The following is a 21,928-nucleotide window of genomic DNA, read 5'->3' as shown; positions in this document are numbered from 1 at the left end:
CCCCTTATAGACAGAAGATATCCCCCTTATAGACAGAAGATATCTCCCCTTATAGACAGAAGATATCTCCCCCTATAGACAGTAGATATCTCCCCCTATAGACAGAAGATATCCCCCCTTATAGACAGTAGATATCCCCCTTATAGACAGTAGATATCTCCCCCTATAGACAGAAGATATCCCCCTTATAGACAAAACATCATCTTGCCCTTTAAATCCATTGTCCTGAACAGTGTTAGTTGTGATGTAATAGAGGTGTAGATGATGCAGCTTAATGTACAACTACCACACAACTGTTTTTCTTACTCAAAGAGCAAAGCATTGTGGGGCAGACATGGAACGATGGTCCTCTGTCACGCAGAACATGTCATGTACAGTATACTTAGTGTGCTGTGGTGAGACAATACACACCCGTAGTATATGCATTATAAATACTGTAATATTCAAATGTCAGGTTGTTCCTACTGAACGTTGTTGTCTTGTCAGATATCATCACCTCATAGTGGGTCAAAGTTCAGGCACTAGGTCAGTATGAACCCTTGATAATGCTGTTGCACATTACAGTAGTGTCCCTAATACTTAACATATTTACTGGGTAGTTATATAGGTAGAGTACAGTGTAAATACAGATTTGGGTACTTACCATTGTATCCTAATTTAAACCGTGTCGCGCTGTTTTAATGCTGCCTGTATACAGACACTTGTTCAACTAGCTAGTATAATCAAAACCTAGCAACTACAGTCTATATCCCCTACAGTTCCAGTACTTGTTATTCAGGGATCAGTGATTTGAACGTGGAGGCCTAGCCCCCCCCCCCCCAGAGACACTCATTCCTTTAAGGGATTCACAGCAGTGGAAGATGAAAGCCACACATCAACATCTCACCCAAAATACCACCCGGCTAAAAGTGGCTGACCTGCTGCCACCCTTGCTGCCACCCCTAATGCCACCCCGGATGCCACCCCTAATGCCACCCCTAATGCCACCCCGATGCCACCCCGAATGCCACCCATATTGCCACCCCTAATGCCACCCCCATGCCACCTATAATGCCACCCATGATGCCAAATCTAATGCCACCCCTAATGCCACCCCTAATGCCACCCCTGATGCCACCCCTAATGCCGCCCCTAATGCCACCCCTAATGCCACCCCTGATGCCATATCTAATGCCACCCCTAATGCCACCCAGGTTGCCACCCCGGATGCCACCCCTAATGTCACCCCTAATGTCACTCCTAATGTCACCCCTGATGCCACCCCCATGCCACCCCTGATGCCACCTCTAATGCCACCCCTAATGCCACCCCTAATGCCACCTCTAATTCCACCCCTGATGCCACCTCAGGACCAACTAAGGCCAGTTCAAATGGACCACAATGATAACCAGATCCAGTGGGAATATGTCCTAATCTAACGCCGCTGTCCTGTCCATGACAGAGGTATAGTGGGAGACATGGACCAGAGACATACAGCAAATGTTGAACTAAGTAACGGTAGAGCTTTGGGTTGTAATGGAGCGACACTGGGTTTGATCTACCCTGGGGTACCCGTCTGTTTGTTAGCATTGCACACACACACACACACACACACACACACACACACACACACACACACGACAATAAACTAATTGCAGAAATGATCAAATTACCAAATGTTGTTCATGTAACCTTGCATGTCTCTTTCAAGGTGACTTCTCAGTCTTCCCCACTTAGCTCTGTTGAGCTGTCACAAAGCAAATGCATTGCACACTGGTTTTGATCTACCCTGGGGTACCCGTCTGTTTTGATAGCATTGCCATTGAGTGGAATGTTAGCTAAACAGACTTGCACCCAGGCTAGGTTTCATCTGTAAACATTATTATTTATTTTTTTAAATACCTCCTCCCAAAAATAGAATTACTTGTAGAGTTTGTATTCCTCTAAGGAAGTCTCATTTTGGCTTGCATCATTTCTGAGTGTGTAGTATATTATTTTCCATTTCCTGGTATTTGAAAGAGTAACGAAGAAATAATTTAGGAAAATGAAGATAACCGAGAGAGAATGTTCACAGACAAGAAATACCTTTATTAAATACTGTGTAAAATGAACATCTTTATACAGTTATTTGTAAAAATGTGGACATAAGCAAACACGCAAAAAAATGTACATGTTAAACCAAATGAATAGCTGACCGTTTAGTGAGATCCTCAGACTGAAGCCAACACAGCAATGAGTGCATGGTCTAATTAGCTGAAACACACACACACACACACACACACACACACACGCACACAAATAAACTAATTGCAGAAATGATAAAATTCCCAAATGTTGTTCATGTAACCTTGCATGTCTCTTTCAAGGTGACTTCTCAGTCTTCTCCACGTAGCTTTGTGGAGCTGTCACAAAGCAAATACATTGCACATTCATCATTTCATTCTTTATTTGTACAGCTGCCGTACATCGTGCTTCCTCATGGAAAAAAAAAAAAAAACTTGTGCGCAGTTTGCCAAGAGGGAACATCCCTTTTCAATTATACTTAACATTACAATAGGAGATTTATTTTTTTACAAAGTGTTAAGTGCAAAGTAAAAGATGAAAATAAAACATATTGATAGAAACATGTGTCATGTGGGTTGATTTGGCACAACCAGGGAAATCAATAGTGTGGGGGAAGAAGAAGAAGGAGAAGAAGGAGAAGGAGAAGGAGGAGAAGGAGAAGGAGAAAAAGAAGAAGAAGAAGGAGGAGAAGGAGAAGGAGAAGGAGAATAAGAAGAAGGAGGAGAAGGAGAAGCAGAATAAGAAGAAGGAGGAGAAGGAGGAGAAGAAGAAGGAGAAGAAGAAGAAGGAGGAGAAGGAGAAGAAGAAGAAGAAGGAGAAGGATAAGAAGAAGAATAAGGAGGAGAAGAAGAAGGAGAAGAAGGAGAAGAAGGAGAAGAAGAAGAAGAAGAAGAAGAAGAAGAAGAAGAAGAAGACGGAGGAGAAAAAGAAGAAGGAGAAGAAGAAGGAGAAAAAGAAGAAGGAGAAGAAGAAGAAGGAGAAGAATAAGAATAAGGAGCAGAAGACGGATGAGAAGAAGAATAAGGAGAAGGAGGAGAAGGAGGAGAAAAGGAAGAAGGAGAAGAAGAAGAATAAGGAGCAGAAGAAGGAGGAGAAAAAGAAGAAGGAGAAGAAGAATAAGGAGGAGAAGAAGGAGGAGAAAAATAATAAGGAGAAGAAGAATAAGGAGAAGAAGAAGAAGGAGAAGAAGAAGAAGGAGAAGAAGAAGAAGGAGAAGGAGGAGAAGAAGAAGGAGGAGAAGAAGAAGGAGAAGAAGAAGAAGGATAAGAAGAAGGAGAAGAAGAAGAAGGAGAAGAAGAAGAAGGAGAAGGAGGAGAAGAAGGAGGAGAAAAAGAAGAAGGAGAAGAAGAAGAAGAAGGAGGAGAAGAAGGAGGAGAAAAAGAAGAAGAAGAAGAAGAAGGGGTAGGAGGAGAAGGAGAAGAAGGATGAGTGAATTTAGCTACAGTATGATGCTACAGTATTTGATGGAGTTTCTCCGGAATGTTCCGTACAGATCATTCTGTCTAGTGATAGTGAATGTGTGCATCTCTTCAACATCTCTTTAGATGTTAACTCTGATTTGGGGGCAGTATTAAGCCAAATATTAACAACAACAAAAAAGGTTAAGCACAAAATAGTCAAAAGATGAAGGGGGTCACCATAATTATTTTTTATTATTTTCAGTAAACAATGTTTGTGCTTTTTTTTTTTTTTTTTACACCATAGATCATGTTCATGGAGCAAGGATTGACATTGTGGTGTAGGTACAGATTGATGTCATTCAACCAGCAGATCACTCTCGGGCCTTCCAAAGAGCTTCTCCTGACAGATTGTAATAAACATCAGTGATTCTTAATATGTATTTTCTAATCCAGATTAGATTGTTTTTCATGTGTGTTTTTTTTTAAATTTTAAATCCCTGTTTTTAAGACAGTTCTGCTAAGTGATATGGGGTAGCAGGTAAAAATGACTTTTTACATTCTACGAAAAACCAAAATGTACGACCACGAATTGAATCATACCTCTGGGGGAGGGAGGGGGGCGGCTGGACATGCACACAGTCTACTATTATTGATACAGCCATGTGTCACAAACAAGTCATTTGACTATACAACAAACAGTTTTATTCCAAAAAAAAAAAAAAAGTATTTTGTTTTATATAACTTATATTAATACAAAAATAAACAATGAACTTTGACAGTTTTTTTTTCCTCAAAAAGAAAAAAAACAATGACCAACAAAATGAATTATTTTTGACAAAGTAAACTGTCAATTTGAGATACAAATGATATATCGATACAAAAAACAAGAAGTGAATGTAAGCAATAGTTATTGGCTTAATGTTCTGTATTATATCACAATATCTGGCCATGACAAACAATACGTACAAGATCAAATTAAATGATCGAAAGCAATTTTACAAAAAAAAATTTGAAGATAAATACAATATTTATAATTGATATGTTACAAAAAAAATTCCCTTAGTAACCCGCAAGTGTTTATGTGAAAGTGTTGCAATGTGTACGATGATTTACCCCTCACTGTTTCTATAAGGAATTTAAAAACTCTTGTCCTAAATATTTTAAGTGGATCTGGAAAAAAAAAAAAAAAATTCAAGACAAGTGTATAAATATTTAGCTACAACTTTGGCAAAATCACAAAAGTCTACAATTGTATAACCACATACAAAAAACACATTAGGGGATAAGGAGACAGAAGTGAATGGACAACCTTCTGATACGAGAGACATAGACTTCACAGTAGCCTAAGAATGCAATATTATACAGTGCTGGCAAAAAGAGTTGAAAAACACATTTGCTTAAACTGTAAGCTGCAGAAGTGGAAGTAGTTAATTTTTACCAACAGACAGACAGACGCCTTTCATCTCTGTTAGTGTGCTTTATGAAGGCCCAAAAAAATATATAATAATAATTGACTTACAATTCCTACCTACAATAAGTTAGAAAGTAATATGTTTTTTGTTGATAAAGTAAGTCGGCCAATCAAATTATTTTGTATTTACCTCTTCCTTGTTAATGTTTTTTTTATTTATTTTTTTTATTTTAATTTTAAATCATATATTTCATATTATTTCCAGTTGTAAAATGTGTTCACACTGTCTTGGCCCCCCTTTTCTCTTTACCACAAATTAAAAAAAGAGAAAGAAATAAGGAATTCACATTTATAGAGACGCTCAACTGTTGTGCATCGTGCGAAGAGAAACATGTTCTGAGGTACTGTCGTCAGCGTTGTTCATCAAACTGATCATCCTCAAAGATTCTCCCAACACATAGCAACAACTAGACGAAGCCAAGATCAAACCAGACACTTTTTTATACAAAATAGCAATTTTTCCTTCCTTCCTTTCTTCAAGACTGAGAAATGGTAAAATATGACAAGAAATCAGTCAATAAAATTGAATTGTTAAATGACAGAGTGGCTTGCATGTCACAATTCATAATTGTTTGAATAAAATCTTTTGAAACAAGTCTTTTTTTTTCTCCTCTGAATAAACAGAAAATGTTGTTGATTTTATTCATGATTGACGACACAGATCCAACCAGAATCTTCTAAAGGGTACTAAACAAGTCCCCCTGCAGCCCCCTTTGTGACGACTGGTGCTCGGGGGGGGGGGGGGGGGGGAGTGTTCGTTTTACATGGGTGGGACAACGAGTCCGGACATCCCTAGAAGATAAAGAGATGGGAAAGACAAACACCTTTAACATCACAGTTTGGTTCGTATAGCAATATACAATGCACAGAAATGTACACAGAGTGGATGGGGGGGTAGTGGGAGAGGGTTTAGGGGAGTGGGGGGGGTAGTGGGAGAGGGTTTAGGGGAGTGGGGGGGGGGTGTAGGGGAGTGGATAGGGGTGGGGGGGTAGTGGGAGAGGATGTAGGGGAGTGGATGGGGTTGGGGGTTAGTGGGAGAGGGTGTAGGGGAGTGGGTGGGGGTGGGGGTAGTGGGAGAGTGTGTAGGGGAGTGGGTAGGGGTGTAGGGGAGTGGATGGGGGTGGGGGGGTAGTGGGAGAGGGTGTAGGGGAGTGGATAGGGGTGGGGGGGTAGTGGGAGAGGATGTAGGGGAGTGGATGGGGTTGGGGGTTAGTGGGAGAGGGTGTAGGGGAGTGGGTGGGGGTGGGGGTAGTGGGAGAGTGTGTAGGGGAGTGGGTAGGGGTGAAGGGGCCTGAGTGAAATTTGCTTTTCTAACATGACATAGTAGAAAGACTTCACTTTTTAAAAGAGGAGCTTTCTGACATTTTCAGGAGAAAAGCATCCTGTCTCCCCAACATGTGTGATATTTCTTTTAGCGTTTTGTTAATGGCAAACAGCGGCCTGAGGTCCCAGGAGGCAGTCCAGGCTGACAGCTGAGAAACAACATGGTCACGTCTGCTAACGTCAGATACCCTACCCAGGACTCTCTCTCTGTCTCTCTCTCTCTCTCTGTCTCTCTCTCTCTCTCTCTCCCCCTGTCTCTCTGTCTCTCTCTCTCTCTCTGTCTCTCTTTCTCTCTCTCTCTGTCTCTCTGTCTCTCTGTCTCTCTCTCTATGTCTCTCTCGCTCTCTCTCTCTATCTCTCTGTCTCTCTCTCTGTCTCTCTTTCTCTCTCTCTCTCTCTCTGTCTCTCTGTCTCTCTCTCTATGTCTCTCTCGCTCTCTCTCTCTATCTCTCTGTCTCTCTCTCTGTCTGTCTCTCTCTCTCTCTCTCTCTCTCTGTCTCTCTCTCTCTCTCTCTCTCTCTCTGTCTCTCTCTCTCTCTCTCTCTCTGTCTCTCTCTCTCTCTGTCTCTCTCTCTGTCTGTCTCTCTCTCTCTCTCTGTCTCTCTGTCTCTCTCTCTGTCTCTCTCTCTCTATCTCTCACCAGCAAAGGACCAGACACTTCTCAGGTTCCCTCAAATTGAAATCCTTGGTAGTTTTTTTTTACGCCAACATTACTGCAAGGCATTCTACCATATAGCAGGTCTCTGCATTTTACAGCTTTTTAAGTCTTATCACAAGGTATCTGAGGTGCACATAATCTGAAATTCTAGAGTTTTGCGTGTTATGAACACGATTTTATACATTTTTATGATGATATACAGTATGCATCTACTTCTAAGAAAAAAAAAAATATATATATATATATATATATATATATATATATATACTGACTCCTAGATTCAATCAGATCAAATGAACCAGCGATAGCAGACACCCGAATAGCGGATGATTTGTTGATGATAAAGTGTAGGCCGAAGTAATCACCTCAAATTGAAAAATCATTCAACAAAATAATGAGTGTTTTCAACACCCTGAATGAAGGTGTCGATTACAACTCCCATTCCAGTGTTCCAACTCGTCAACAAGGCTGCACAGGATTTATGTTAATGCAACTTATTACAGCCAATGGCAGGATTTATTTTAATGCAACTCATTACAGCCAATAGCAGGATTTAATTTAATGCAACTTATTACAGCCAATAGCAACATCCGCTTTAGGAGCCGCTTCGTGATTTGACAACTCTAATGCAGTTCCACCTCCAACACAACCGCTATGCAGTTATCGGCTAGTGGATCTGATTGAATGGAGCCCTGAATTGCAGTGTTCAGATGCTAGGGAGAGTATCCTATAGATGAATTGCAGTGTTCAGATGCCAGGGAGAGTATCCTATAGCTGAACTGCAGTGTTCAGATGCCAGGGAGAGTATCCTATAGATGAATTGCAGTGTTCAGATGCCAGGGAGAGTATCCTATAGATGAATTGCAGTGTTCAGATGCCAGGGAGAGTATCCTATAGATGAATTGCAGTGTTCAGATGCCAGGGAGAGTATCCTATAGATGAATTGCAGTGTTCAGATGCTAGGGAGAGTATCCTACAGATGAATTGCAGTGTTCAGATGCTAGGGAGAGTATCCTATAGATGAATTGCAGTGTTCAGATGCTAGGGAGAGTATCCTATAGATGAATTGCAGTGTTCAGATGCTAGGGAGAGTATCCTATAGATGAATTGCAGTGTTCAGATGCTAGGGAGAGTATCCTATAGCTGAACTGCAGTGTTCAGATGCCAGGGAGAGTATCCTATAGCTGAACTGCAGTGTTCAGATGCTAGGGAGATTATCCTACAGATGAGCTGCCAGAAGAAAGCAGATTGATATACTCGGGTCCTTCAACTCACTTTAACAATTAGGCCTTCCTGTTTCTCCAGTGCTTTGGACTTATTTGTGGTGTCACGGTTGGAATGCTTTTAAGTTTGCCAGTTGGACTTGATGACAAGGCATTCCTCATTAATTTCTGCAGACTACATATTAATAAGTGTACACATGTAACAGCATGAACTTTTAATTTCCCACTTCATTAGCTCTCTGCGTTATTAATATTGGATGTACACACTGTGACTAAAACCTGTTTTCAAGCACGACGCGTCGGCCTCGACACCGAGCAGGAAAAGTCCAAATGCAGAATCACACTTTCGTTGGAAACTGGTTGACGCTGATGTGTTTTTCTTGCACAATGACTCCCTCTGTATTTTCTGTTGAGTTTCTGCTTTTTCTCAATTAGAAAAGCCATATATATATATATATATATATATACACAGACTGTGTTGCGTCGCGTAACGTTGTCTTGGTGTTAAACTGCACAACTAGCAAAAAAAACACACAGTGGATAAAATGTGTACGCTTTTAACCGAGAGCAGAAACAAAACATGATTATTCTTTTTTAAACCGAGGACAATACTCCAGCTAAATCAGAGGGAAGTTTGGAGGGGGGGGGGGGTGATGGGTGGAGGGGGTGGGGGGGTGGAGGGGTGGATGGGTGGAGGGGGGGGGGGGTGGATATTAAAGCATACAATGTACAATTCAGATTAAATGTAAAAGAGGGCTGGATCCTAGGGCTGCAGTGAATAAGGCAGAAGTACATGTTGTATCTATCAGGCTTTCAGGGTTCGGCTCAATTCTGAGTTTCTGAATTGAAGTGAATTCAAACCATGAATTTGAATTGAATTTGAACTGGCCACAAACCCACAGGAAGCATCATTTGAACTGGCCACAAACCCACAGGAAGCATCATTTGAACTGGCCACAAACCCACAGGAAGCATCATTTGAACTGGCCACAAACCCACAGGAAGCATCATTTGAACTGAAGGAATTATAATACACATTTCAAAGCATATCAAACTAATTCAACTGAGAATTAGTTCCACTTATTAACAAGCAATATATGCCAGATTTCAAATATTCGTTTTTTAAGATGTCAAACAGTATTTTTCATTGTTATGAAAGATTTCTAGATTACTAGATTGTTCCCAGTGTTTGATCAAATGCATTCTGGGAAATATATATGTTATATTTAGATTATTTAATTTATCCTTTATTTAACTAGGCAAGTCAGTTAAGAACAAATTCTTATTTACAATGACGGCCTACAGGGGAACAGTGGGTCACCTGCCTTGTTCAGATGCAGAACAAATGATGTTTACATTTCGGTTACTGTCCCAAAGCTCTAACCACTAGGTTACCTGGTTCTAACCACTAGGTTACCTGGTTCTAACCACTAGGTTACCTGGTTCTAACCACTAGGTTACCTGGTTCTAACCACTAGGTTACCTGGTTCTAACCACTAGGTTACCTGGTTCTAACCACTAGGCTACCTGGTTCTAACCACTAGGCTACCTGGTTCTAACTACTAGGTTACCTGGTTATAACCACTAGGTTACCTGGTTCTAACCACTAGGCTACCTGGTTCTAACCACTAGGTTACCTGGTTCTAACCACTAGGCTACCTGGTTCTAACCACTAGGCTACCTGGTTCTAACCACTGAGTTACCTGGTTCTAACCACTAGACTACCTGGTTCTAACCACTAGACTACCTGGTTCTAACCACTAGGTTACCTGGTTCTAACCACTAGACTACCTGGCTCTAACCACTAGGTTACCTGGTTCTAACCACTAGACTACCTGGTTCTAACCACTAGGCTACCTGGTTCTAACCACTAGGCTACCTGGTTCTAACCACTAGGTTACCTGGTTCTAACCACTAGACTACCTGCCACCCCATTAAGGGGCATCCTGAATTATTATAGACAACCCACACCATGTTCTTAATATTTCCAGACCACTGTAATTATTTAAAATAGTTTTAGGATAATTATTATTATAATTATTTTATTTTGTTAATGTTTCAACCATATGCTATATGGCATTCGTAACCATACAATGATGTCAAAATGAGCATTCCTTAATAATAATAAATAATAAATAATTACAATTTCATGGAATTTAATTGAATTACATCTACTTCCTTTAATTCGAATTATTTTTCAAATGTTGCTTTCTGTGAGACATTTTTTTCAATTAGAATTAAAGAGCAATTTACAAATGAAATCTGAATTGACCCCAACCCTGTATGTACTGGTATGCTGTATTATGATGCAAAAAAAATATATGGGGGAGAGTAACCCCCCAAGAGACTCCTAACTTCCCTTAATCATGAATGGTTTGATAAATAAATACAGAAATAAATAAATAAACACATACATGCAGGCATAATGTACCCATCAATCCATCCATCCGTCCACGCAATCATCATCCATCCTCAAATATATCATTTATGTCCACTCGTACTCTCGTTTAACCCAGGCTGGTGGTGCATGGTTGCCATGGTTTTGGGTGGAGGTGGGCAGGCAGGCAGGTGAGAGAGATGCCAGCGGGCCAACAGGTCAGAACAGAACAGAGAGATGCCAGTGGGCCAACAGGTCAGAACAGAACAGAGAGATGCCAGTAGGCCAACAAGTCAGAACAGAACAGAAGGACAGAATGACTATGGAGGGCACTGTAAAAGGAGGGGAGGACGGCTCACCTTGAAGTCCATTGCCATTTGCACTGGTGCAAGAAGGTGGTGGAGAAGCTTGGGGCCTTACAACAGGGGCAAAGGCGCTCTTTTGTTTCACTGCAGAGATGACATTGGCAGGTGAGAATGAGAAAATGCCGTGTGTACTGCTACAGTTTGTAGAGAGGCTGACCGAAGAGGTTGCCATGGTGGGGCTCGACGGCACTACTGCAATAAAGCAAACATAAGCACCAATCAGAGAGGCGTTTCACCACGGCACAGATCATTAAAAAATCAAGATGTTTTAGATTCATTTGATTAAATTAATTGATAAGGCCTTGCCTCTTTTCAAATCAAAACGTATATAGATTTGGGAAGAAATCAGGAGAAATCAAGATGATTGTGATTTAAAAAAAAAAAAGATCAGAATTTGGATGGGATTCGACAAATAATTACATTTACGTAACTTAGAAACCAATTTGTAATTAATAAGAACAAGAACAAAAAATTCCAAATCATATTTGGAGTTTGTGGGATTGTGATATGAAATGTTCTGCCTTGGCCACTCTGGATAATAGGTATCTGACAATAGACTCTTGACTTGGGGGGAAAATCACTCACGAAAACTTTGCTTCTATAATTTTGGGGCATTTTCTTTTGGGGGAAGTGCACCATGTCATACTTTTTTTTAACTTTTCCATGTATTTATTTTTTTGTGTGTAAATTTGTAAGTCTGATTGATTATTATTTTTTTTATTTTTTTCAAGTTGGGTCTTGAGCCTCCAGAGCCTCCAGAGTCACCCCTCCTTTTATCCAGTAGCACACATTCCAAAAAAATACAAACACTAATCAAAACAATAACAGAGGGGGGGGGGGGGGGGGGGGTTAGGCAAAAATCAAGAAAATCAAAAATCAAGAAAATCAAGAAAATCAAAAATCATGAAAATCTAAAATCAAGAAAATCTAAAATCAAGAAAAATCTAAGCCTCTCAGACTCGTAGACACGGAGGAAGTCGAGGTGGTGTGTCGTTACCTTGATACTTACTGCCGTAGGGGGAGTTGGCAGAGGAGCCGTTGAGGAAGCCTGGTGAACTGGGTACTCCCAGATTGGACATGGGGTTGCCGTAGCCGTTCATGCTGTTGCTAACGGTGTTGTAGTTGGCCTGTTGTGGTGTGCTGCTGGGGACGTAGCCTCGAGGGGACACACTGCTGGTTTGACGGCTGTATCCTACTGTTGAGAGGGGGAGAAAAGGACTTAGGGAAGGTAGAACCACAACATTGGGCTATTTTATAGATAAATAGTCTACTATATGTCCGAAGTGACGACCTATTCCTTATTTAGTGCCCTGCTTTTGATCAGGGACCACAGGGAGCATAGGTACCATAGGTATCATAGGGACCATAGGGAACATAGGTACCATAGGTATCATAGGTACCATAGGTATCATAGGGAACATAGGGCTCTGGTCAAAAGTAGTGCACTATGTAGGGCAGGGGTGTCAAACTCATTCCATGGAGGGCCTAGTGTCTGCAGGTTTTTAGTTGTTCCTTTCAATTAAGCCCGAGACAACCAGGTGAGGGGAGTTCCTTACTGAGACCTAGACAACCAGGTGAGGGGAGTTCCTTACTGAGACCTAGACAACCAGGTGAGGGGAGTTCCTTACTGAGACCTAGACAACCAGGTGAAGGGAGTTCCTTACTAAGCCCTAGACAACCAGGTGAGGGGAGTTCCTTACAATGCCCTAGACAACCAGGTGAGGGGAGTTCCTTACTACGACCTTGACAACCAGGTGAGGGGAGTTCCTTACTGAGACCTAGACAACCAGGTGAGGGGCGTTCCTTACTGAGACCTAGACAACCAGGTGAGGGGCGTTCCTTACAATGCCCTAGACAACCAGGTGAGGGGAGTTCCTTACTACGACCTAGACAACCAGGTGAGGGGAGTTCCTTACAATGCCCTAGACAACCAGGTGAGGGGAGTTCCTTACTACGACCTAGACAACCAGGTGAGGGGAGTTCCTTACAATGCCCTAGACAACCAGGTGAGGGGAGTTCCTTACTACGACCTAGACAACCAGGTGAGGGGAGTTCCTTACAATGCCCTAGACAACCAGGTGAGGGGAGTTCCTTACAATGCCCTAGACAACAGGTGAGGGGATTTCCTTACAATGCCCTAGACAACCAGGTGAGGGGAGTTCCTTACAATGCCCTAGACAACAGGTGAGGGGAGTTCCTTACAATGCCCTAGACAACAGGTGAGGGGAGTTCCTTACTACGACCTAGACAACCAGGTGAGGGGAGTTCCTTACTGAGACCTAGACAACCAGGTGAGGGGAGAGTTCCTTACTAAGACCTAGACAACCAGGTGAGGGGAGTTCCTTACTAAGACCTAGACAACCAGGTGAGTGGCGTTCCTTACTAAGACCTAGACAACCAGGTGATGGGAGTTCCTTACTAAGACCTAGACAACCAGGTGAGGGGAGTTCCTTACTAAGCCCTAGACAACCGGGTGAGGGGAGATCCTTACTAATCAGTGATCTTAATTCAACTACGAAGGAGGAGCGAATGCCCGCAGACACTCGACCCTCCGTGGAATGAGTTTGACTGGCGACGTAGGGAATGGAGTGCTATTCAGCACAAACCCTTAAAGGGAAGCCTGACGCTGGACCTCAGTGTTTTACTGTGTTGTTAAGACTCTGTGTCCATCAGCCCGCTGACGGACACCACTCCTGTATTATGTCTTGTGTCCAGTAAGTACACAGATGTGTGCTTCTCCTTATGGAAACACACGGAAACCTACCCAGGAAAACCCTAAGACTTAGACAACCAGGTGACAACCTGTAAATACAACCAGTAAATACAACCAGTAAATACAACCAGTAAATACAACCAGTAAATACAACCAGTAAATATAACCAGTAAATACAACCAGGTGACAACCAGTAAATACAACCAGTAAATACAACCAGTAAATACAACCAGTAAATGCAACCAGTAAATACAACCAGTAAATACAACCAGGTGACAACCAGTAAATACAACCAGTAAATACAACCAGTAAATAAAACCAGTAAATACAACCAGTAAATACAACCAGGTGACAACCAGTAAATACAACCAGGTGACAACCAGTAAATACAACCAGTAAATACAACCAGTAAATGCAACCAGTAAATACAACCAGTAAATACAACCAGGTGACAACCAGTAAATACAACCAGGTGACAACCAGTAAATACGACCAGTAAATACAACCAGTAAATGCAACCAGTAAATACAACCAGTAAATACAACCAGGTGACAACCAGTAAATACAACCAGTAAATACAACCAGTAAATACAACCAGTAAATACAACCAGGTGACAACTAGTAAATACAACCAGGTGACAACCAGTAAATGCAACCAGTAAATACAACCAGTAAACACAACCAGTAAATACAACCAGTCCTGTATGCTGGATTGTCTGTATTGACTGTGTAGCCATCACATAATATCCACATGGGTTTTTGCTTGTAAATGTAACCTTTATTTAAAAATAAAAAAAGGCAAGTCAGTTAAAAAACGAATTCTTATTTATAATGACGGCCTACCCCGGCCAAACCTGGACGAAGCTGGGCCAATTGTGCACACAGCCTGGAGTCGAACCAGGGATTGTAGTGACGCCTCTTGCATTGTGATGCAGTACCTTAGACCGCTGCGCCACTCATAGCTTTCTATAGGTCTACCAGGAAGACCTGTGTACACTCCTAGCATCTAGCTAGCTATAGGTCTACCAGGAAGACCTGTGTACACTCCTAGCGTCTAGCTAGCTATAGGTCTACTAGTGAGACCTGTATACACTCCTAGCATCTAGCTAGCTATAGGGTCTACCAGTGAGACCTGTGTACACTCCTAGCATCTAGCTAGCTATAGGTCTACCAGGAAGACCTGTGTACACTCCTAGCATCTAGCTAGCTATAGGTCTACCAGTGAGACATGTATACACTCCTAGCATCTAGCTAGCTATAGGTCTACCAGGAAGACCTGTGTACACTCCTAGCATCTAGCTAGCTATAGGTCTACCAGTGAGACCAGTGTACACTCCTAGCATCTAGCTAGCTATAGGTCTACCAGTGACCTTAGCAGTGGCAACACAGAACATATATAGACACTGACCTTAGCAGTGGCAACACAGAACAGAAGTAAACCCTGATCTTAGCAGTGGCAACACAGAACAGAAGTAAACCCTGATCTTAGCAGTGGCAACACAGAAGAGATATTATTAAGTATTATCATCCCAGGCGGCTGCTAAGTGAATAGTGGTGAGCGTTAGGTGGGTCGGCGGGTCATTCCCAGCCGAGCCAGGCAGGCAAACAGAATAGGGGAGGCTGTGACAGCGTCAAGCCCCCAGGGATCAGTTATAAGATCCAGCAAGAGAAGATAGAGAAGCAGCAAGCAGAGAGTCAGAGCCGGCCAGGTAATATTTAAAGGGTAAAGCTAGATTAGTTGTTGTCGGCAGCTTATCTTCACTCATGGAGCGCGTCCCAAATGGCACCTTATTCCCTATATAGTGCACTACTTTACCAATATAGTGCACTACTTTCCCTATATAGTGCACTACTTTACCAATATAGTGCACTAATTTCCCTACATAGTGCACAACTTTCCCCTATGTAGTGCACTACTTTCCCCTATATAGTGCACGACTTTAACAATGTAGTGCACTACTTTCCCTATATAGCGCACGACTTTCCCCTAGGTAGTGCACTATGAAGGGCATAGGCAGCCATTTGGGAGGTCCCCACGGCCACATACCCTGGTCATTACCCTGTGATGTTTCTGAGACGTTGACGGCGAGCTGGCTGCCGAACGAGTTGACCCCCATCATGCCGCCGTGCGACGCCGTGTTGCCCAGTGAGGGGATCTGGTTGTGGTTGCGCGGGACGCTGTACAGGGCCTCGGCGATGTCGGCCGCTCGCTTCAGGATGATCTCCTGAAAGTAGAGGAGAGGACGCGTCACAAGGGATCCGTACATTTGCCTTTAACAGTTAAACATTTAGTCTCATTGTGACCTTGTGTATTTGAACACATACAGGTATGAAGGTTACAGTAATGGTAGGTGTATTTATTATGGATCCCAGCAGCTACTCTTCCTGGGGTTTATTATGGATCCCCATTAATTCCTGCCAAGGCAGAAGCTACTCTTCCTGGGGTTTATTATGGATCCCCATTCATTCCTGCCAAGGCAGCAGCTACTCTTCCTGGGGTTTATTATGGATCCCCATTAGTTCCTGCCAAGGCAGCAGCTACTCATCCTGGGGTTTATTATGGATCCCCATTAGTTCCTGCCAAGGCAGCAGCTACAATTCCTGGGGTTTATTATAGATCCCCATTAATTCCTGCCAAGGCAGCAGCTACTCTTCCTGGGGTTTATTATGGATCCCCATTAATTCCTGCCAAGGCAGCAGCTACTCTTCCTGGGGTTTATTATGGATCCCCATTAATTCCTGCCAAGGCTGCAGCTACTCTTCCTGGGGTTTATTATGGATCCCCTTTAGTTCCTGCCAAGGCAGCAGCTACTCTTCCTGGGGTTTATTATGGATCCCCATTAATTCCTGCCAAGGCAGCAGCTACTCTTCCTGGGGTTTATTATGGATCCCCTTTAGTTCCTGCCAAGGCAGCAGCTACTCTTCCTGTGGTTTATTATGGATCCCCATTAGTTCCTGCCAAGGCAGCAGCTACTCTTCCTGGGGTTTATTATGGATGCCCATTAATTCCTGCCAAGGCAGCAGCTACTCTTCCTGGGGTTTATTATGGATCCCCATTAATTCCTGCCAAGGCAGCAGCTACTCTTCCTGGGGTTTATTATGGATCCCCATTCGTTCCAGCCAAGGCAGCAGCTACTCTTCCTGGTGTCCAGCAAAATTAAGGCAGTTATACAGTTTTTAAAAAAAACATTACAATACATTCACAACACATTAAGTGTTTGCCCTCAGGCCCCTACTCTACTACCACATATCTACAATACAAGATCCATGTGTACGTGTGTGTATAGTGTGTATGTTGTCATGTGTGTGTGTGTGTGTGTGTGTGTGTGCGTGTGTGCGTGTGAGTGTGTGTGTGTGTGTGTGTGTGTGTGTGTGTGTGTGTGTGTGTGTGTGTGTGTGTATGTGTGTGTGTGTGTGTGTGTGTGTGTGTGTGTGTGTGTGTGTGTGTGTGTGTGTGTGTGTGTGTGTGTGTGTGTGTGTGTGTGTGTGTGTGTTGCTTCACAGTCCCCGCTGTTCCATAAGGTTTTTTTTTATCTGTATTTTAAATCTAATTTTACACTTTGCATGAGTTACTTGATATGGAATATAGTACCGTGTAGTGATGGCTCTATGTAGTACTGTGGAATAGAGTTCCATGTAGTCATGGCTCTATGTAGTACTGTGGAATAGAGTTCCATGTAGTCATGGCTCTATGTAGTACTGTGGAATAGAGTTCCATGTAGTCATGGCTCTATGTAGTACTGTGGAATAGAGTTCCATGTAGTCATGGCTCTATGTAGTACTGTGGAATATAGTACCGTGTAGTGATGGCTCTATGTAGTACTGTGGAATAGAGTTCCATGTAGTCATGGCTCTATGTAGTACTGTGGAATAGAGTTCCATGTAGTCATGGCTCTATGTAGTACTGTGGAATAGAGTTCCATGTAGTCATGGCTCTATGTAGTACTGTGGAATAGAGTACCGTGTAGTCATGGCTCTATGTAGTACTGTGGAATAGAGTACCATGTAGTCATGGCTCTATGTAGTACTGTGGAATAGAGTTCCATGTAGTCATGGCTCTATGTAGTACTGTGGAATAGAGTTCCATGTAGTCATGGCTCTATGTAGTACTGTGGAATAGAGTTCCATGTAGTCATGGCTCTATGTAGTACTGTGGAATAGAGTTCCATGTAGTCATGGCTCTATGTAGTACTGTGGAATAGAGTACCGTGTAGTCATGGCTCTATGTAGTACTGTGGAATAGAGTACCATGTAGTCATGGCTCTATGTAGTACTGTGGAATAGAGTTCTGTGTAGTCATGGCTCTATGTAGTACTGTGGAATAGAGTTCCATGTAGTCATGGCTCTATGTAGTACTGTGGAATATAGTTCTGTGTAGTCATGGCTCTATGTAGTACTGTGGAATACAGTTCCATGTAGTCATGGCTCTATGTAGTACTGTGGAATAGAGTTCCATGTAGTCATGGCTCTATGTAGTACTGTGGAATAGAGTTCCATGTAGTCATGGCTCTATGTAGTACTGTGGAATAGAGTTCCATGTAGTCATGGCTCTACGTAGTACTGTGGAATAGAGTTCCATGTAGTCATGGCTCTATGTAGTACTGTGGAATAGAGTTCCATGTAGTCATGGCTCTACGTAGTACTGTGGAATAGAGTTCCATGTAGTCATGGCTCTATGTAGTACTGTGGAATAGAGTTCCATGTAGTCATGGCTCTATTTAGTACTGTGTGCCTCCCATAGTCTGTTCCGGACTTGGGGACAGTAAAGGGACCTCTGGTGGCACGTCTTGTGGGGTATGTGTGGGTGTCCGAGCTGTGTGCCAGTAGTTTAAACAGACACCTCTGTGCATTCAAACTGCTGTCATTTGTGGATGTTTCGGTATAACTGAGTCATCTGAAACTGCTACAGTACAAGGTCATAATTTAGCTGAAACATTGGAGACAGAGAGAGAGAGAGAGAGAGAGAGAGAGAGAGAGAGAGAGAGTGAAAAAAAATATAAGTACTACCTAGGTCAATTCGTCTGAATGCATCAGAGCCTGATAAAGCTGTGCTCCATACATTTATTTGGAGGGAATTTGCATTGGTTACAGAAAGCACCTTTTGGCCCTGGTTCAAGGTTATTCTCTCATTTGAATAGGTCTCTCTGTGTGTGTGTGTTTTGACTGATTACCTCCTCTATCTCAGATGTGTGCAGTAGCCAGGAATAAATGCGTTGGGAGAAAGAAGGAGAAATAAATATTCAACCTCTCCGAGAGCAATGACACCACAGTACTACATACAGTACAATGGCCTGGAGCTGGCTTTGAAATAGAGAAGGAAAGTGGAGGGTTGCGGGGGGGGGGGGGGGGGGGGCTGATTTAATTACCGCAAATGTACACAAAGAGAGAGAGACAGAGAGAGAGAGACCGAGAGAGAGAGAGAGAGACCGAGAGAGAGAGACCGAGAGAGAGAGAGAGAGAAAGAGAGAGAGATAGAGAGTGAGAGAGAGAGAGAGAGAGAGAGAGAGAGAGACCGAGAGAGACTGAGAGAGAGACCGAGAGAGAGAGAGACCGAGAGAGAGAGAGAGAGAGAGAGAGAGACCGAGAGAGACCGAGAGAGAGACTGAGAGACCGAGAGACAGAGAGAGAGAGAGAGAGAGAGAGAGAGCGAGAGAGAGAGAGAGGGAGAGAGAGAGAGAGAGAGAGAGAGAGACTGAGAGAGAGAAAGACTGAGAGAGAGACCGAGATAGAGCCCGAGAGAGAGACCGAGAGAGAGAGAGAGAGAGAGAGAGAGAGAGAGAGAGAGACCGAGAGAGAGAGAGAGAGAGAGAGAGAGAGAGAGAGAGAGAGAGAGAGACAGACAGACAGACAGACAGACAGACAGAGAGGGACAGAAAGAGAGAGAGACCGAGAGTGAGAGAGAGAGACACAGAGAGAGAGAGGGAAAGAGAGAGAGAGAGAGACACCGAGAGAGAGAAGTCTGCATGTGATAGACTGTGCAGAGCGCAGGCTGCTGTGTTGTGTCTTTACCTGGTTGTTGTGGGGCATCCCATACAGAGCCTCCACAAGGTCAGCTGCTCTCTTCAGCAACACCTCCTACAGGAGAGAACACATGAGACCAGAGTCAGACACACAACACAGGAAGGAAAACGAGAGACACACCAACGCAGAACGACCAAACAACCTCTCTGAGTCCGTCTTTTTATCCAGGTCTTCCTTTGGAAAGAGGTCTTCTGACCTCAACTGGACTGTCAGGTTAGATAAAGTAACATGCAACAGTTTCAAATATTTTACTGAGTTCCGGTTCATAGAAGGAAATCAGTCATTTCACGTAAATGGTTCTCAGGATCTCGTCACGTGTCTCTTTGGTGTATTCAAATTGCCATCGATAAACATGCTGTTGTGTTTGTTGTCCGTAGCTTATGCCTGCCCCTAACATAACCCCACCGCCACCATGGAGCTCTCTGTTCACAACGCTGACATTACCGCTCGCCCACACACAGCCATACATGTAGTCCGCAGTTGGAGGCGGCTTATGGTAGAGAAATTAACCTAAGAACATGCTAATTGCACGCTCCCTCAAAATTGTAGACTGTGGCATTGTGTTGTGTGACAAAACTGCACATTTTAGCGTCGCTTCTTATTGTCCAAAGCACAAGGTGCACCTGTGTAATGATCATGCTGTTTAATCAGCTTCTTGATGTGCCACACCTGTCAGGTGGATGGATTATCTTGGCAAAGGAGAAATGCTCACTAACAGGGATGTAAACAAATTTAGAGAGAGATAAGCTTTTTCGAACGTATCGGGAAAATTCCGGGTATATTTTATTACAGCTCCTGAAACACGGGACCAAGACTTTACAATGTTGTGTTTACATTTTTGTTCAGTGTGGATTAAAAAATAAAAAAAAAAACGTTTTTTTGCACATCCATTGTTTAGGGAAGTTGGCTAGCCTAGTAGGTACTGTATATAACCTACTACTGTACCAGTTCTGATAAGGATTCTAATAACTAACATAAAGGGGTTTTAATCTAACCCATTTTATTAGGCTCAGTTACACATCAGAGGGCTGCCAGACTGTTAAGCAGTTCCAATAGACTCCAACCTTAATGCTAAATGAGTAAAATAAGTACTTGAGTTTTTTAATGCTGCTGGGTATTTAACAAACAAACACACGTTGCCCGATATGAAAGGCGGCCAGGCTCTGCGTTTGGCTGCTTAATTCCCAGCACTTTAGTGCCGTAGAACAATGAGTCATTTTCCATATCTTAATTAAACTGGCAGGAGTCCTTAAAGACAACATCTCACCCCTAATTCAAGCCCCACATTTGCAAGAGAGTTCAATGCTCATTCTTCTTTCTTCCCAACAATAAAGTGAATTAGCTTGGGTTAATCTAGTTCTTTCATAATGACATTACGACATTTTTCAATTAACCTCTTTTCACTGCCTGTTGTAAAGGACTTCATAAATGACTTCCCATCCAGCCAGCGATGAGTGCCAGTGCCCAGGGACGTGGGATGCACAGGACCCTCCCTGTCTTATCCATGTCTGCATGCCTCCACCTCTACTTTATAACAACACGGATTGACCTGCTGCTTTAAGTCCCCGACCGAAATGACAACACGTCTTGCCAAGTGTCAACAATACAACACTGAGAAGCTTCAGACATTTCCTCTCGGTTTGGGCCGGTTGTTGTTTTCAAAGCGCCGAAAAAAATAAGAACTAAAGCATTATTCTTGGGTTATTTAGATAATTAATTTTTTAAGTGGAAAGGTGTAGATAGTGTTAATTTAATCAAATAGTCCTCTGAAAGTCTAATTCAAAATCCCATTCAAAATACCTCTTTCGGCAGGTACCATCGAAATACATGAACAATTCTGTCTTGTTCCCCACCGCACAAAGCTTCATCAGATCACAGCAAATAACCACGGCAAACATCACCGTATAAATAACGAGAGGCGGCAGACTGGTAGACTCAATGTACAGGTAGACTGCTTGTTTTCAGAAGAACGCTGTGTTACCACGGAGACCCTGATCGTGGTTGGATTGTAAAATGTAGACTGCTTGTTTTCAGAAGAACGCTGGTGTTACCATGGAGACCCTGATCGTGGTTGGATTGGTGTTTCATTCAGAACAACATACTACCATGTTGAATCCTTTATTGATCCAGATTGATGACAGGAGACGGGGTTTCTTGTGTAGCTCAATACGTTTTATACACGCGGTCGTCTAAACCAGGAAATTGCCGGATGGATGGCTCTTAAAATGAGCATTTACCTCTGAAATTGGTGTTTATGCTTGATGTTGCATGCATCTAGTTTGCATACAAATAAAGAATTACACTTGTCATGAGGCAGGTACAATCAATGACTGG

At 42.8% G+C, this 21,928-nt stretch overlaps 1 protein-coding gene across 18 annotated transcripts in view; it reads right to left on the bottom strand.

The window, feature by feature from the left end:
• Positions 1 to 2,046: 2,046 nt before the first annotated feature.
• Positions 2,047 to 21,928, bottom strand: part of LOC110522569 (transcription factor COE3) — a 97,715-nt gene continuing 77,833 nt past the window's right edge. For 3 of the 18 annotated variants that reach the window (XM_090228850.1, XM_090228855.1, XM_090228857.1), the window contains exons 6-10: positions 19,583 to 19,648; positions 15,621 to 15,798; positions 11,858 to 12,052; positions 10,855 to 11,052; positions 3,669 to 5,706 (exon numbers count right to left, since the gene is read on the bottom strand). In XM_090228850.1, coding sequence (XP_090084976.1) covers positions 5,675 to 5,706; positions 10,855 to 11,052; positions 11,858 to 12,052; positions 15,621 to 15,798; positions 19,583 to 19,648 — 669 coding nt within the window. In that variant the 3' untranslated portion in view covers positions 3,669 to 5,674. Of the gene's footprint in view, positions 5,707 to 10,854; positions 11,053 to 11,857; positions 12,056 to 15,620; positions 15,799 to 19,582; positions 19,649 to 21,928 lie in introns of all 18 variants that reach the window. The other 15 variants (XM_090228851.1, XM_090228858.1, XM_090228859.1 and 12 more) reach the window with 10 other exon arrangements.

Source organism: Oncorhynchus mykiss, unplaced genomic scaffold (genome assembly GCF_057628025.1).
Source record: "Oncorhynchus mykiss isolate SJ-2025 unplaced genomic scaffold, ASM5762802v1 scaffold103, whole genome shotgun sequence".
Classification (NCBI taxonomy): Eukaryota; Metazoa; Chordata; class Actinopteri; order Salmoniformes; family Salmonidae; genus Oncorhynchus; species Oncorhynchus mykiss.
The sequence above is the reverse complement of the archived record's forward strand: the minus strand, read 5'-3'. Positions and strand labels throughout refer to the sequence as shown.